The following is a 15,670-nucleotide window of genomic DNA, read 5'->3' on the forward strand; positions in this document are numbered from 1 at the left end:
TTTCTTTCTTACCCTTAGAAACTGGATAGGGCGTTGAATTATTCAAGCATCCACATAAACGGTTTATGTGGAATATTTCAGTCAAAAATCAAAATATTTCTGTCTACTAATTTTTCCTTTTTTTGTTTTTGTTTTTTTTTAGTTTTAGTATTTATAATGTATTTTTGGACGGTTTAAACTTAAAGAGTTAAAGAGGACGGCTATAATTTTTAAACTGTATATATACAGCCAATCAGAGGGCATGCGAGTCAACAGACAACATTTTGTTCAGTTTTCAAAATATCGAATGGCCGGTGGTCGTAGGCTCGTAGCAGATGCAAACTCATAGTCCTAGATAATTACTAGACTCCTCTTCTCTGGAGTCGTCGGACCTATTCCTATTTCCCCCACCCCAATAAGCCAAGGAGTGCGTGCAATTAATTACCCATCCCAAGAAGCTTTGGCATGTCATTTATTTATTTGATGGGTTGCCTAACAAGTAACAATGTGCTAGGCTAGGATTGATTGAGGACACTTACAAGTTTAATCCATTTACAAGAACTGTGCGGCTTTGAAATTTGGACCAGTTTAATCTTGGTCTGCCAATAGGAATGGACTACGTGGGAGGTTCAATAAGAGACGAGCGGAGTTCACATCTGCGCCAACACATCCCCGCCATATATTAGGAACATCACCATCATCGGGAGATGTTCTCAATACACGGTGGGTATGTGCTCTGAGACGTTGAGGGGCGCAGATCTGAACTCGGACGAGTGAGTCCAGAGAAATCAGAAGACTCCAAGTGTGGACTACTGTCTGTTTGGTTTCAATAATCAAATATACGATCTCTCATTAACTATTACAGGTCACCACAACGAGAAGGACGTTCCCTTCATCTGGATGCTGGATTCCCCACCTCATGAGTGGAAAAGGAAAACTGTAACTAGACGATATCCTTTCTGGCTCTAGGTGGTCGATTGATGCAAAGGGCCGTCTGCTTGATAAATGGTCGTGATGTTCCAACTTATTTCTCTATGTCCACGTGGATGTTAGGCATTCCGTCCAGAAGACTGAAAATTTAGAGCGAAGCCCAGATTGTTTGTGTTGAAAAATGTAACAAAGACTTCGTCTGGTAAGCAAAACAAGACAAGGATGGTGCAAATCCAGGTGAAGCAGGACGAGGAGAAGCAATTCCTATACCACTGCCTGAGCACTATAGGGGTCGACGAGATTGCCAAAGACGTGATCGAGATAGCCAATCTTCAAACCAGGACACAGCGGCTCGTCCTCGCACTTGAGCCGCGTCTCCTCCAACTTGGGGTGGCGGGTTTGTCTCTCTCTCTCTCTCTCTCTCCCCTTACTTGCCTGCAAACCAAGATGCAACGGTTCGTCCTCGCACTTGACTGAGTAACAGAAGCGTATTTTGACATTTCAGGAGGTTATCTAAATGCAGCATCAATACCTTTAAGGAGAGCCTTGTCAGAAGCCAAGACATATGCATCTAAGGTTTCATATAGAATCCCCTTATTTATACGTTTCAGTTTTAGTTCCAAATTGTTTCTCTATTACCCTAACTACCAGTCGGTTATAGCTTCGTAATGGCTTTTGGACCAGACTCCCTCTCTTTATGCCTTTTTATATAGTATTCCAGGACTGAAACTTGTTTTCTGTATCTACTAATCCTTTAACTGATTGCTGTTGGGGTTTTGTGTTTCTAGAGGGGATGCTTAATACTTTTGCACTGTGCCACAGGACCAAGTTCTCAATAAGAAGCCTTTATCACCTCATGTCTTGAAAGACCATATACAAGCAATAGAGAGGGAAGTCATGGTGAACCAATCTTTGGATTTGTCAGATTCCACTCAACTACAGCGACTATTTTCTGGTTCCTCCTCAGGTTAGAAGATATCGATCACTGTATATATTGGTATGCAAGAATGAAGTTATTCTTCGATGTTAAACGCACCTATACTTTAGTTGGAAATTAGCAATTGGCCTACTATAAAAGGCTCCGTTTGTTTGTGATACAAACGCTGAACCGGGGTATTTATGTACTCTGGTTTGTGTTTGCGAGAGTTTGTTTGATACGTAAAAAAGTAATGGTTATCAGAGCAAAAATGTATTTTCTGACACTTTTGTACGCAACATTACTGTACCTATTTTTTGGATACAATTTTGTGCTTAATTTTTTGACCAAAGTTAAGGCATTGGAACATAAGATAGTTGGAGCATTTAATGATGGGTCCACATTTTGCACCGATTTAAAACAAACAAGATGAATGCATAAACGGTTTAAAATGTGAACCGTGTTTGTATTCATGAACCAAAAAATGAGTAAATATGTAGCGTACATATTTGTGTTTGCATTGCAAACAAACGCAGCCAAAGGAACAACTGAAAAAGGCAGAAGAGAAAAGTGTATTTCCATTTAGGAATGCTTGACATTTATAGATACAATGAGAAACTAAATTAGTCATGTGGCTATGTGCTGCCAGCTGGAAGACTGGAATTTTTGAATTTGTTACAGCTGTTTGGAATTGAATGTTCTAGATTATCACCCCCGTCAAGTTGGAGCAGCGAAAACGACGCCCAACTTAGATCATAGCTGTTGAAAATTTTCGACACTCAATGCCTTGGTGAGTATGTTGGTGGGCTGTAAATGAGTGGAAATGTGGAACGTGGTAATGTGCCAACGTTGAATATGTTCCCTTTATCAATGTCGACATGCTTAGTTCTCTCATGAAAGACAGGATTGGCTGCAATGTGTAGGGCAGCCTTGCTGTCACAATAGCTGCATGGGAGAGGAAAGCTGAACTGAGAGGTAAAAAAAACTCGTTGAAGCCACAGTAATTCAGAAGTGGTGATGGCCATCGCTCGATATTCAGCTTTGGCAGATGATCAAGAAATTGTTAGTTGTTTCTTTGTCTTCCATGACAATGGAGAATTTCCCAACAAGGTGATATACCCAGAAGTAGATCTTCTTGTCAATGGGCAGCTAGCCCAATTTGAGTCACAAAAGCCTGAGTGTGAAATCATTTTGGGCTGGAAGGAGTATGCCATAATGAGGAGTACCTTTGAAGTAATGAACAACCCATAGGGCAGCTTCAAAGCGTTCTTGACGTGGAGATTGCATGAACTGGCTGAGACAATGAACAACAAATTACAAATCAGGTCTAGTGACAATTAAGTAGACCAGCCGTCCCATAAGCCGCTTATATCGAGTTGGGTCAGAATAAAGTGGGTTGGACTCATCAATAAGGTGATTTTGCTGCTCCATTGGGGAGAGGCAAGGCTTGCGGTCCAACATGTTTGTCTCAGTGATGATATCAAGAGCATGTTCGTGTTGACTGAGAAATATTCCGGAGTTAGTTCTGATCACCTCAATGCCCAAGAAATATGATAAAGGTCCAAGGTCCTTAATATGAAAGCGGTCATTGAGATATTGTTTAAGAGAAGATATTTTGACTCGATTATTTCCGGTGGTGATTAGGTCATCAACATAGACAAGAAAAACCACAAGGGAAGAGCCTGTGTTGCAAGTGAATAGAGAGTAATCCGTTGTAGATTGGATGAATCCAATAGATGTGAGTGACTGGCTGAACTTCTCGAACTACATCTGAGAGCCATATAATGATTTGTGTAGTCAACATACTCGTGAATCACCATCTTTTGCAAAGCCTTGAGGTATTTGCATGTAAGCCTCCTTACGAAGATCCTCATGAAAAAATGCGTTATGTACATCAAGTTGGTGTAACTCCCAACCTTTAGCAACAACCACAAAAAGTAAACAATGCATTGTTACTAGTTTTGCTACTGGAGCAAAGGTATCATGATAGTCTTGCCCTTCGACTTGGTTCTATCCTTTGGCTACTAATATGGCCTTATAGCGTTCTATGGTTCCATCAACTTTAAGTTTGATCTTGTATACCCATTTGGACCCTATGGCCCTTTTGCCAGGGGCAGTGGCACTAAAGACCATGTGTTGTTCCGTTCTAAGGCTTCAATTTCTTCATTCATGGTTTGCTGCCATTTGGGATCAAGAGCAGCTTGATGGTAAGAAGTGGGTTCCACAGGTAAGGTGGTAGAGGCCGGGTTGGCCAAGGAAGGTGGAAGTTGGCATTCATAATCTCGGAGAGCAGCTGGTTGTTGTCTAATGCGGTGTGGTCAAGGTAGGGACGGATTTACAGGGGCTGAATTGTGAGAAACTGTCTAGGGAATGGTTTCAACAGCAGTGGATGCATTATTTGTGGGTTCAACAGTGGTATCTAGTGCTGGAATAGGTACAACTAGGGTTGAAGTGATGTCAGGAATATTTTGATATGGAAATTGATCCTCATAGAAGATGACATCCCATGAAGTAAACACAACCCTGGTGGCTAAATCAAATACCCTATAACCTTTTTGTCCATGAGGATACCCAACAAATATGCATTTGATAGCTCGACTTGCAAATTTGTCACGTAGCTAAGGTCGAATTTGGACATAACAAACATCCAAATACTCTCATATGACTGTATGATGGTGGGCTCTTGGATAGTACCTCGAGAGGGGTTTTCCCATGGAGAACTACTGTGGGAAGCCTATTGATGATGTAATTTGCTGAGAGGAGGCATTCACCCCAAAATGAAACTGGAAGAGAGGCTTGAAATCTGAGTGCTCGAGCAACTTCTAACAAATGGCTATGTTTTCGCTCAGCCACGCCATTTTGCTGGGGAGTATCAATGCAAGATCGTTGATGAATGATCCCTTGAGTGTTGAAGTATTCTTGGAGTGGTCCACAAATAAATTCAGAACCATTATTAGATCGTATTTGCTGAATATAGCAACCATATTGACGAGAAACCATGGCAAAGAATGATAACAAAGAAGAAACTACTTCAGATTTGAATTTTAGCAAATACACCCATGTACATCTTGTATGAGCATCAACAATTGTAAGAAAATAGTGAGCTCTTATGTGTGAAGGTGTATGATAACCTCCCCAAATGTCACAGTGTATTAGTTGAAAGGGAAATTGAGCACGAGTAGTGCTGATGGGAAAGGGAATTCTGGTTTGCTTTGCCTAGTGACAAGCATCACAACAGGAGCCAACAGTAGTCGAGACACCAGGAACGGGTGCTAAACTCTTATTAGAGCATGGCCAAGCCACCTATGCCATGTTTCTGAATTGATGGTAGATGCAACAATGAATGTAGTAACAGAATAATTCAGATGGTAGAGACTTCCCTCAAGCCGACCCATCCCAATCATTGTCCATGAGGTTGGGTCCTGAATTACACAGAAGGAAGGAAAGAAAATAACAGTGCATTGGAGCTGTTCTGTTACTCTTTTAATTGAAATAAGGTTGCAATGAAAGGAAGGTGTATATAACACATTGTGAATATGAAGTTTAGGACCAAGAACCATAGTCCCTTACTGAGTTGCATAAGTGATGGTTCCATTTGGCAAGTAAATTGGCTTAGTGGTTTCCAATGAACAAGAGCTACTGTAAGCATTCTAAGTGGAGATCATATGATTAGATGCTCCACTATCAATAATCCAATCAAGGTGTGAGCCAGACGGCTTACCAAATACATTGGCTGTAGCAGGGGATGTATTCGATTCTTTGCTAAGCAGAGCGAGAAGTTGGGCATACTGATGAGAATTCAGACCAGCAATTGGTGAGGGGCTTGTGGTGATTGGTGATTCGACATTTGCACATGTTGTGGATCAATCAGATCATCCGGATTTGGATTGATTCCCACGATTTGTTTTGTCTTTTTTTTTTTTTTTGATCAATAACATCAACTTCATTAAATTAAGAGAAGAGAGGGAAAAGAATACAAAGGGAAATAAAATAACTTAGCTCCCCCAAAACAGAAAACATAGGGAATGTAAAGAAAATTAAAAACTAGCCCAAAAAACAGCCTCCCTATTCACTCCTTGCTTGGCCAACCCATCCGCAAATGAGTTGGCACTCCTCTTCACCCAGCTGTACTGAATCTCAATACCCCTACCCAACCATAAGAACTGTTTTTTCTCATTGTTAAAGTTCCACAAGCCACTGTCCTCTGTCTTCAACCAATTAACCACCACCTTCGAGTCACCTTCCAGAATCAAACGGCTAATATTTAAATCTTTTGCTATTCAAATTCCTTCAAGCGCTACAAGGATCTTAGCCCTAAGAGAGTCACCTTCTCCAATAGGGCCAGAGAATAAAGTAGTAACAATCCCTTCCTCACACTGCTGCCATCAAAATTCAGCTTTATAAAGCCCGAGGGGGGAGGGGACCAAAACGGACAAAGAGTTGTCTTGCATCTAGCAGTGGAAGCAATATCTTTCCAGTTTCTTAGCAAGTCATCCATAGGACAATCTGAAAACAACTCCAAAGATTTTAGCCAGTGGACCGCTCTTAAAAGGATTCGATCTAACAAATCTTCCCACAAAGACCAGCAAACCGCTGCCCTAATACACCTCCACATAGTCTTCCCTCGCTTCTTAGGCCAACTGAAAAAAGGAGAAAACAAACCTTGGACAGTCTCCGGAGGATACCAAGAACACCCAAAACGGGAGAAAACCCACTCCCAAACAGTTTTAGCAACCTTACAAGAGACCATGAGGTGGTAGTCAGATTCCCCATCAGCTTTACAAAGAGCACATCTATTAGGAAGTAGACAATAGTTGGGTCTCTTTCTTTGGAGTAAGTCTAAAGTGTTGATTCTTTCCAGGAAAATTTCTCAACAAAAAAACCCCACCTGAGGAGGAATAGGTCTGCTCCAAATTTCCTTAACTGGAAAGGACAACCCCAAGGGGGTAGGAGGCTGAGTTAAGGTTTCAAAGAAAGAAGCACAAGAAAAGGTACCAGAGCTTGAAAGGGTCCAAAATTTGGTGTCTTCCTTAGCAGGGTTTAGGAAGACACTCTCAAGGGAGGCTAGCAAAGCTACCAAGCTATCCAAGTTTGTATCCCTAATTGCCCTACGCAGGCCAAGGTTCCAACCAAAGCCCGAAGTGGAAGCTGAAGGGACTAAGAAAGAAGAAATGGGTTTATTTTCAAGTCTGAAAGAGCATACAAGGAAGGAAACTTGTCTTTCAGAGGAAAATCCCCGACCCAAAGATGTTACCAGAAATTTATTCGGTTACTAGAGTTTAGACCACACCTGATCCAAGGGGAGAAAACTTGAAGCAGATTGTGAATGGATTTCCAAGGAGAAGCAGCTGAAGCCCTTCCCTTTCCAAAGAGAACCTCCACAACCATTTCCCCAGAAGAGCCATGTTCCTTTTCTTGAAATTACCAATCCCAAGACCTCCTAGTTTTTTACACCTAGAGACCACCTCCCAACTCACCCTATGATCTCTCTTCTCCTCTCCAGGCTCCCAGAGAAAGTTCCTTATTAATTTTTCCAAAAGATTTGAAACCTTTGAGGGGATCTTAAACACTGACAAAAAGTAAACAGGAAGGTTAGCTAGGGTAGATCTAATGAGAGAGACTCTTCCACCTAAAGAAAGATAACTCTTCTTCCAGGCCGCTAGCCTCTTCTTAAACCTCTCCACTACCGGAGAATGCATCTTTAACCACTAAGCCAATTTTTATTTCATAGTTTTGTCTTTGTTATTAAGGTAGCCGACCAATTCATAGCAGTGATCTTTGGTGTGTCCTTGCTTTTTGCAGTGGTCACAAAAATATTTACTTCTATTTGTTGATCATGTAGTGGTTGGTTTCTATGCCACAGCCAGTGTCGCTGCTTCTGGTGCAGTTGGTCCACGAAGAGAAGCATTGAGTAAATGGATTTCTTCTTGGGTTACTAGAGTGAACACTCTATTCGGACTTGGGAGTGGTTCAGAAACAAGAATACTGGATCTTATAACATTATAAGAGTCGTTGAGACCCATCAAGAATTGATGAAGTTTATCTTTTTCTCTTTCAGCAATGAGAAGCTTCATGGCTCTGCCACAATTGCAATTAAGGAAGGTCGTGAGTTATCCAAGTTCATCCCACAGGGCCTTCAACTTTGTGAAATATCCGGTTACAAAGAGATTACCTTGCTGGAGTATGGCTAGATCTCGTTTCAATCGATGCAAGCAAGGGATGTTACTTTGTGAATAGAATTCTTCCAGTTCACGCTAGATTTCTGATGCTATTTCAATAAATCCCACGCTTTCATGTAGTTCCTTGGCCAGGGAGTTAATCAAACCAAGAAATCACCATTGCATTGCATTTAATCCAGTTTCTTTCTTCTGATGTTGACTTTGCTGGTCATGGATGAGAACTGTTGACGAAGACGTACTTGTTTTTTTCCATTAATGCATTTGTCATGGCCCTCTGCCACATTGGGAAATTTTCTCCAGTGAGAGGAGATGAAACAAGGATCGAACCAGGATTGTCTGAAGGATGAAGATAGAACAGCAAATCCTAGATCTATCTCTGTTCCAGTTCCAGCAGTCGGAAGACGTGAATTCGATTGCATTGCCATGATCGATACTTTTAGAGAAAATGGGAATAAGGACGTAGAGCCCACACTCTGATACCGTGTAAACAAAGGAACAACTGAAAAAGGCAGAAGAGAAAAGCGTATTTTCATTTAGGAATGTTTGACATTTATATATACAATGAGAAACTAAATTAGACATGGAAGGTCTGTTTTTTTGTGTGGGAATCCAGCTTAAAGAAAATCAGCACTTATGACCTCCTTCAGAAAAAGAACCATGGAAGGTCTTATCTATCTCCTCATGTTTGTTGTTTCTGCCTTAAAGCTGGGGAATCTACCAACCATATCCTGCTTCACTGTGAGGAAACTAGAAAAATTTGGAACTTTTTTATATCATTATTTGAATACAGCTGAGTTTTCCCATAAAATGTGGTTGAATGCTTAGGGCAATGGTCAAGAAGAGAATTAAGCAAAAGAGAGAAAACTTTATGGCAATTTGCTGCACATGCTATTTTCTGGAGCATTTGAGAAGAGAGAAACAACTGGGTGTTTACCAACAGTACAAAAAGCTTTGAGGAGCTGATTTCTCTAATATGTTACAGATGCTTCTTGTGGACTTCTAGCTCAACTCACTTCAAAGGTGTCACCTTTGACGACCTCCAAAGAAATGCCGTAAATTTTCTTCACTCTAATCAAATACAACTCATCACTCCCTGCAATTTCAGATCTGATGTGGAAGGTGAGACGACCTTGTACTTTGATGGGAGTGCTTTTGGAAACCCAGGTGTAGCGGGTATTGGAGGTGTAATTCGAAATAGAAATGGTATTATGACTATTATCAGTTGGGCTTTTAGTGGGCCGATTGGGATAGCCTCCTCAACAAAGGCCAAACATGGCAGCTCTAACCGGCATCAGGATTGCAAAAGACATGGGCTTACTAAATATTACCATTAAAGGAGATTCAGCCAACACCATTAATTGGATTTCTAATCCTGGCAGTGGGCTTTGGGCCTTAGCTCACTACCTGGCTTAAGCGAGAGACATCATCTCTTCTTTTTTCGAATAAAGTTAACCTTTTCTCAAAAAAAATAAAAAAGAAACTAAATTCGACATATGGCTATGTGCTGCCACCTGGAAGACTAGAATTCTTCAATTTGTTACAGCCGTTTGGAATTGAATGTTCTAGACTACCACCTACATCGTCCTTTCTTTCTTTTTTTATTCTCATTTAATCTAATCTGTATCAGGTTTTCATGGTCTTATTCAATGAGAGTTGTCTCTTGGATTTATAGAGCGGTGTTGTTGCTAATTTTGTTCTAATACAACTAATGCCTGCTCCTTGGCTTCAATCTCTGGAAATTTATCTATGCTATCGGTTAATGTCATATGTAAAGCTTCTTTTTTTGAGATAATGCCCTTTGTTTATGAATTTATACATACATTATGTTATAGGAATGCATTGAATTGGAGTTTTCCCACTACATTTTCACCTTTACGAAATCAAATGGTTGCATGCATCAACAATTATTGGTGTAGGTAATGTTTTAAGACTTAGGCCGGACTAGATAGTTCGACCGTGAAACTTGGGAACCTTTGGCCTTTCTGGGTCCTAGTTAAATGATGGTTTTGGCGGGTTGAGGCATACCATCCGGTTAACTGGTAAAGCTGGGATCCAAAGAGCATTCCGGTTTTGACTCCAGTCCGAGTCTTAAAACGCTGAAAATAACTAAACCAATTCAGATGAAGTTGCTTAAATATTGAGTATATTTAGGAAATTGCTTTTTTCCATCTCAATGAATGCAACTGAGCTGTTTGAGCATCGGCCGAAAATTTCAGGTAGTTATGGAGTAAAAATTAGTATCATCCCCTTCATCTTTTGCTTTGGTATTTGGAAGAAAAGGTATAGAAGAATATTTAATGTGAAGCCTATGTTAGATATATATGCTCTGTGTAGGCGGGGTAAGGTGCGGTTGGGGAATGGTCTCTTTCAAAGACAGAGAGAGGCCTGTGAGTAGGGAATGAGTTTTCTGGATTAAGGGTGTGAAAATGGGGGAATTGGAGAGAGAAAGAGAGTACTCGGGAGTGTTGGGTTACAAATGCCAAGGATTGGATGATTTTCAATTCGAAGAGGACCTTTATTTATGGGGGAGGTCCCGAGATCCTAAAAGGTAGGAGATAAGGGTATTCGCACCGTATCGGGAAAGGGGATATTGGATCCGCTATCAATTATTAAGCATGCTACTGGGGTTACGCCACGTGTTTCATGAGGATTTTCTCAAGGATCGGCTTTCCTTTTCCCCAAGATCCCTCATTATTCACGTGTACTACTTTTTGTGCACTTTATTTTAACCGACATGGCGTTTAATGATGTCACCATTTGGCGAGTGGCGTCATGTTAACCCTACATGGTGTCTCGCCACGTCATTTGATGGTATGCGCTCCACGTGGCTATGGTTCCACGCGCGCCTCGCCATGGGCTCAGCCTAGGTTTCTATCGGTTTGGCTTGCGATTGGGCTTGGTGAACCGTGGGTTTATCGCAGTTTCGCGATATGCCTTGTGATCGTAGGGTTGATGGTGTGTTGCGGGTTCATTGTAGCATAGGGATTGACTATAGGTTGTTCGCACGCAACTTTGTGGTGTTAATCTTAGTGTTTGATGTTTTATGAGGGTCCGAGCGAGCACTATGTACCTACACTCTGTACATGATTGGGTATTGGATTTTGTTTTGTTTTTTTATTTTTTATTTTTTATTTTTTTTTTTGGGGGGGGGGGGGAAGGGGTGATATTTACTTGATCAAAGGATTTTGGAAATTGGAAGTTGTTGGAAATTGTTAACATAATTATTGAGTATCGCATTGATGAATTCTTAAATAGAAATTTTGTTATATATAAAGAATAACAGAATCCTTAAATTTTATTTTAGAACAGAAAAAAACCTGATATCTAAGGCCTTTACTAGCTTGTACTTATGAATTATGATCCTTTATTTTATTTGTACTTATATCAGCTTGTCTCAAACGTTTGTTTGTCTTGTTAATTTTTGTTGGCCATTTTATTTAAGAGGTATACTTTTCTTGTTGAATTCAAGAGATATAACTAATGTGCCAATGACCTGTAGTCTAAGTGGTCAATTAGCATCCCTCCCATCAAACTTGAAGAAAGGCAGGCTCTCTGCATTGTGTAAACCAGTGGGGGGCCGGGCCGTTTTCATCCTGGTCAATTAGCATCCCTCCCTGTCAAATGAAAAGAAAAAAAGTGAAGGCATATATTTATCATATATTGTAAAGTGTGCTAACCTTTTCTGGCTAGGGGTTGTTCTTTATATATTGTTATTGTGTAGCACTTTGATCTTTTCAGTTCATGATAAAAGAGAAAAGGGGCTTAAGCAAGATTACTGCCTCTACTTACCAACAGGCTCTACTTCCTTTTTGTGTCAGAGAACACCTTGTTTAAGCTCCTTTGCTTTTGTGACAGTGGATTTAATTCAATCATTGAGGACATTCTTGCTCTTTGCTATGTTTAAAACCTTGGTATTTGCCATGATAATGCCACCTTTCGACAAACATCATTTTCCTTGTTATATTAATGTCATTATTGTTCAAAATGTGATAAAAGTAAAATGATCTAGCCCCTTTCTTTTCTGGACTACAGAGTTTTCCTTTTTCTACTAGCACAGAACCACTACCTGCGTCACCTCTGCTTCATGAAATTGACATCCTACTAATATTGGTTTTAGATACTACTAATAAAAAAATATTGGTTTTATATACTTAGGGTCGTTTACTCATTTTGTAACAGCTGAAGTTGCTGAATTGAATGACTTATTGCTTTGCCATTTAGTGGATAAAATAATCAAATAGTAAAATATTCAAGGGTATAGTAATCAACATAAATTCAGCTTCAGCTGATAAGGAGTCCATAACCTCCTTAAAAACTTATTTACTAAAAGACAAAGCAATAAACTTTTTAGTTCAGGCCATTGAGTTGTTAACAATGGTGCCTTAATTAGCACCTTGTAGTGAGAGTAAAAAGCCATTCGATAATGGTGGAGTGACTGTACCAAATAGCTTATTGCTTTGTCTTTTAGTGAAGTCATTAAGCAGGTTGTGAGCTCTTTAATGTCTGAATGGCATGTTGGTTTGATTACTATAACCAAAATGTTATTGCATGCCTGGCACTAGAAGATAAAAGCAATAAGTCATTCAGTTCGGCAAATCGAACTGTTATCAAATGGCCCCTAATTCTTTTTTCTTGAGCATATATCATGTGCTTAATTTATCAATAAAAAAAAAAAAAACATATATCATGTGCTTACTAGTTCCTTTTTTTCTTTTTCTTTGAAGCTTATTGACTTTCTTTATGCCTATAATGGGCTTTTCATATTTAATTGATGATGTTTCAAGGATGACAATCGAGTAAATATATACAATGTCACATATATAATTAATGTACAAAAATATCTCATTCTATTTAATTATCCAGACTTGAAACTTATGCAAGAGGATACTACCCAACTTTGGTGGGCGGGGAAAGAGCTAATGAGAAATAAACGACTCTGTGATTACATTGGTGAAAATGAGAAAACAAAGGTATCTACTTTGATGGATCAAAAGAATTCTACATTAACATAGTTGAAATCCTTCGCCCTCCAGGATGAACCTCTTAACAATACTTTAACCCATTGATCACAGATCATGATCCGATTGCAGCTGCCTGCCTCAGATCCAGGTCATTCTGTAAGTTACAAGATATTCATGACTAATTAGAAGCTCTCAAATTAGATGTTTAATTTTATCCTTAGTATATTTTGGCTGCATTTGCTTGTCTTTTTTGAATCAAACCTCAAAGTTCCTCCTGATTGATTTATAATTGCTTTTTTCTATTTTTGTTATTTATGTTCAAGATGATTGCAGTAACTTTAAGTAGCAATGAATGTAGGCCAACTGAAAGAGCACAAGGTAATTTTCACTCGAACAAGTTATCAATGCCAACATTGACCATGCAGCTAAAGCTGTAACCTTTCTCTTCTCTTGTTCATTTCCAATTCGTTTCCCTGTTTCAACCATGGTAGGTTGACATGAGAAGAATGAGGATGGAACATTGAATCTGCAATTCTGGTTGATTCTTCAAAAAATGTTCGTGAATAGAGTCTGAGGTTCCCAATGGTCCTGCAATTTTCATGTGTTTCGAGTGAAGAGAAGGTCCTTTGCACTCCGGTAAGCTGCCAACTATCCTTGTGAAGTAAACTGTTATGGTCCCAAGATTGCCCTTTCCATAGATGCTTACTGCAAAAAATATTATGGCAGATTTGGGTTTTCTTGGGCTTGTATGACAGATTTATAAAAGAAACAAGTGAAAAAGAATGGTTATAACTTTGACCCCCTTTCGTGTGTGGATAAAAATCACTGTTATCACATGGTGGGCAAGGAAAACCAGTGTATAAAGATGACAAATAAAAAAGTAATGGCATTTTAACTTTTCTTTCTTTGGGGGAGGGGGGAGGGGTGAGGGGGGGGGGGGGGGTCCGGAGAGTGGTAGATTTAACATGATGCCAGCATTCTTTTCCAAACAAAAATTAAAAAAAGTGATGCGGCATTTTCTTTTGTATCAATTTGAAATAAACTCGGAAGGAGATAGAACAGCATGGCAAAAGCTGAACGGATAAGCGAAGCCTGTTTTTCTTGTTATCTGTTCCTTTACCCATTTTATGGTTGGCCGTGATACTAGAAGACATGCATTGGAAAAAGTCTAAGAAAAATGACAAATTTCCCTACGGAGTCTTCGTCCAGAAATATCTGACATCAACCCACATGCGCCCTTTTCTGATTGGTTCAAGCAACTCCACAAACATCCTTCTGGGTTTATTATGGGATGCAATTTGCATAATTGTTTTGGGAAGACTACAATCAAATTGGTTGGTTTTAAGGAGCATGGATTGGTACAATTCTACAAGGTAATGGACATGAAGAGCGATAAACAGTTGCAACTAAGGGAACTTTCTACGAATTAACACAAGAAAAAACCATGTCTGAAGAAACTGTTCACCAAACAATAGTGACTACTCAATGATCATTTCAAGCGGTGAGATATGAATTATCTGTTTGGGTTTGTTATGGAAAGCAATATTCTGTAACCTTGGGCTTGCTGAGTGGTGACATCTGGGTTTCACAAGGGCATACCCATACAAAAGCTAATTGAATTCTTGAAGGAACTTGACATAGAGGACGACAAACCAACATCAAATTGGGTTGGTTTGACATTTTGACAAGCTAAGGTTACCGAATAAAAAACAAACCAACCCACTGCAACTATTTAACATTTTGACAAGCTAAGGTTACCGAATAAAAAACAAACCAACCCAATTTGATGTTGGTTTGTTTTTTATTCGGTAACCTTAGCTTGTCAAAATGTTAAATAGTTGCAGTGGCACCTGGATTTCCTCGGGGCATATCTGTACAAAAGCCAGTTTCATTTTCACTGGAAGTGGAACTACATAGAGGGTAACAAAACAATATTGACTGATCCATATAATTGATTCCGGTTTATGTGATAGGAAACAGGAAGAATCAACAGATTAGGACAATTTGTTGTGCATGTTCCAAAGGTAGGGCTGTCAATGAACTTGATTTCCAATCAAATGATCCAATTAAATTCAATCAAACTTGTTATTAGAAAATCCAATCCAATTAGTTACAGTACTTTTGGATATCCATCAAATCCCATTGAATCTAATTCAATCCAAGGATTCTGTTAGTCACTTAGTACCAATGCTGATATTAGTATGCCAGGTGATGATTATTAAAGCAGGGGGAGTAATTCATATCGGGACCCATCGCGGTACCAAAGTGACATCAGCATGCTAGGTTAGGTAATTATTACTAGAATAGAGTAATTAATTGAAGCATGTTTTATACATTTGCAATTGTATTTGTTATTTTATTTTAATGACAAACAAAACGCCATACCTCAGCTACCAAAGCCCTCTCTTTGTTGTAATTTGATCTATTAGATGATTGTTTGATTATCTTATTCAATCAAATAATACTTTTTTTTTTTAAATAGCTGACCCCATATAGTTGGGAGTTGGGACAAAGCCTAGATGATGATGGTGAATGCTTTTCTTTTTAATTGAAATCAATCTGATGAACTTGATGATTGTCCAAATCCATGTTAACTTGATTCGAATCGAATTAGATTGGAACAAAAATTCAATCTATTGACAGCCTTATCGTAAGGGATGAGTGGGTCTGCTAGTCAGGTCACTCAGCAAAGGAGGCTGAACAAC

General features: G+C 39.4%; 1 protein-coding gene across 3 annotated transcripts; it reads left to right on the forward strand.

The window, feature by feature from the left end:
- The first annotated feature begins 489 nt into the window (after positions 1-489).
- Positions 490-13,767, forward strand: LOC148868217 (uncharacterized). Of its 3 annotated transcripts, none has more exons than XM_088973807.1 (7): positions 490-1,306; positions 1,415-1,485; positions 1,732-1,876; positions 12,868-12,974; positions 13,077-13,121; positions 13,289-13,343; positions 13,457-13,767. In XM_088973807.1, the coding sequence occupies exons 1-7, from the start codon at positions 1,132-1,134 to the stop codon at positions 13,459-13,461; spliced, it is 603 nt and encodes a 200-aa protein (XP_088829933.1). In that variant the 5' UTR covers positions 490-1,131; the 3' UTR covers positions 13,462-13,767. The 3 variants fall into 3 exon arrangements, with proteins under 3 accessions (XP_088829933.1, XP_088829935.1, XP_088829934.1); XM_088973809.1 differs by having other exon boundaries at positions 881-1,306; positions 13,299-13,343; XM_088973808.1 differs by having other exon boundaries at positions 881-1,306; positions 13,324-13,343.
- Positions 13,768-15,670: the final 1,903 nt, after the last annotated feature.

Source organism: Nelumbo lutea, chromosome 2 (genome assembly GCF_056320005.1).
Source record: "Nelumbo lutea isolate HS-2025 chromosome 2, American lotus-T2T, whole genome shotgun sequence".
NCBI classification, from domain to species: Eukaryota; Viridiplantae; Streptophyta; class Magnoliopsida; order Proteales; family Nelumbonaceae; genus Nelumbo; species Nelumbo lutea.

Excerpts from the sequence above, each read along its gene's own strand:
- LOC148868217 (XM_088973807.1), top strand. The coding sequence starts at position 1,132 with ATGGTGCAAATCCAGGTGAAGCAGGACGAGGAGAAGCAATTCCTATAC. Across the intron at positions 1,877-12,867 it reads ATTTTCTGGTTCCTCCTCAG|ACTTGAAACTTATGCAAGAG; the intron begins GTTAGAAGATAT and ends TTAATTATCCAG. Across the intron at positions 12,975-13,076 it reads GTGAAAATGAGAAAACAAAG|ATCATGATCCGATTGCAGCT; the intron begins GTATCTACTTTG and ends CATTGATCACAG.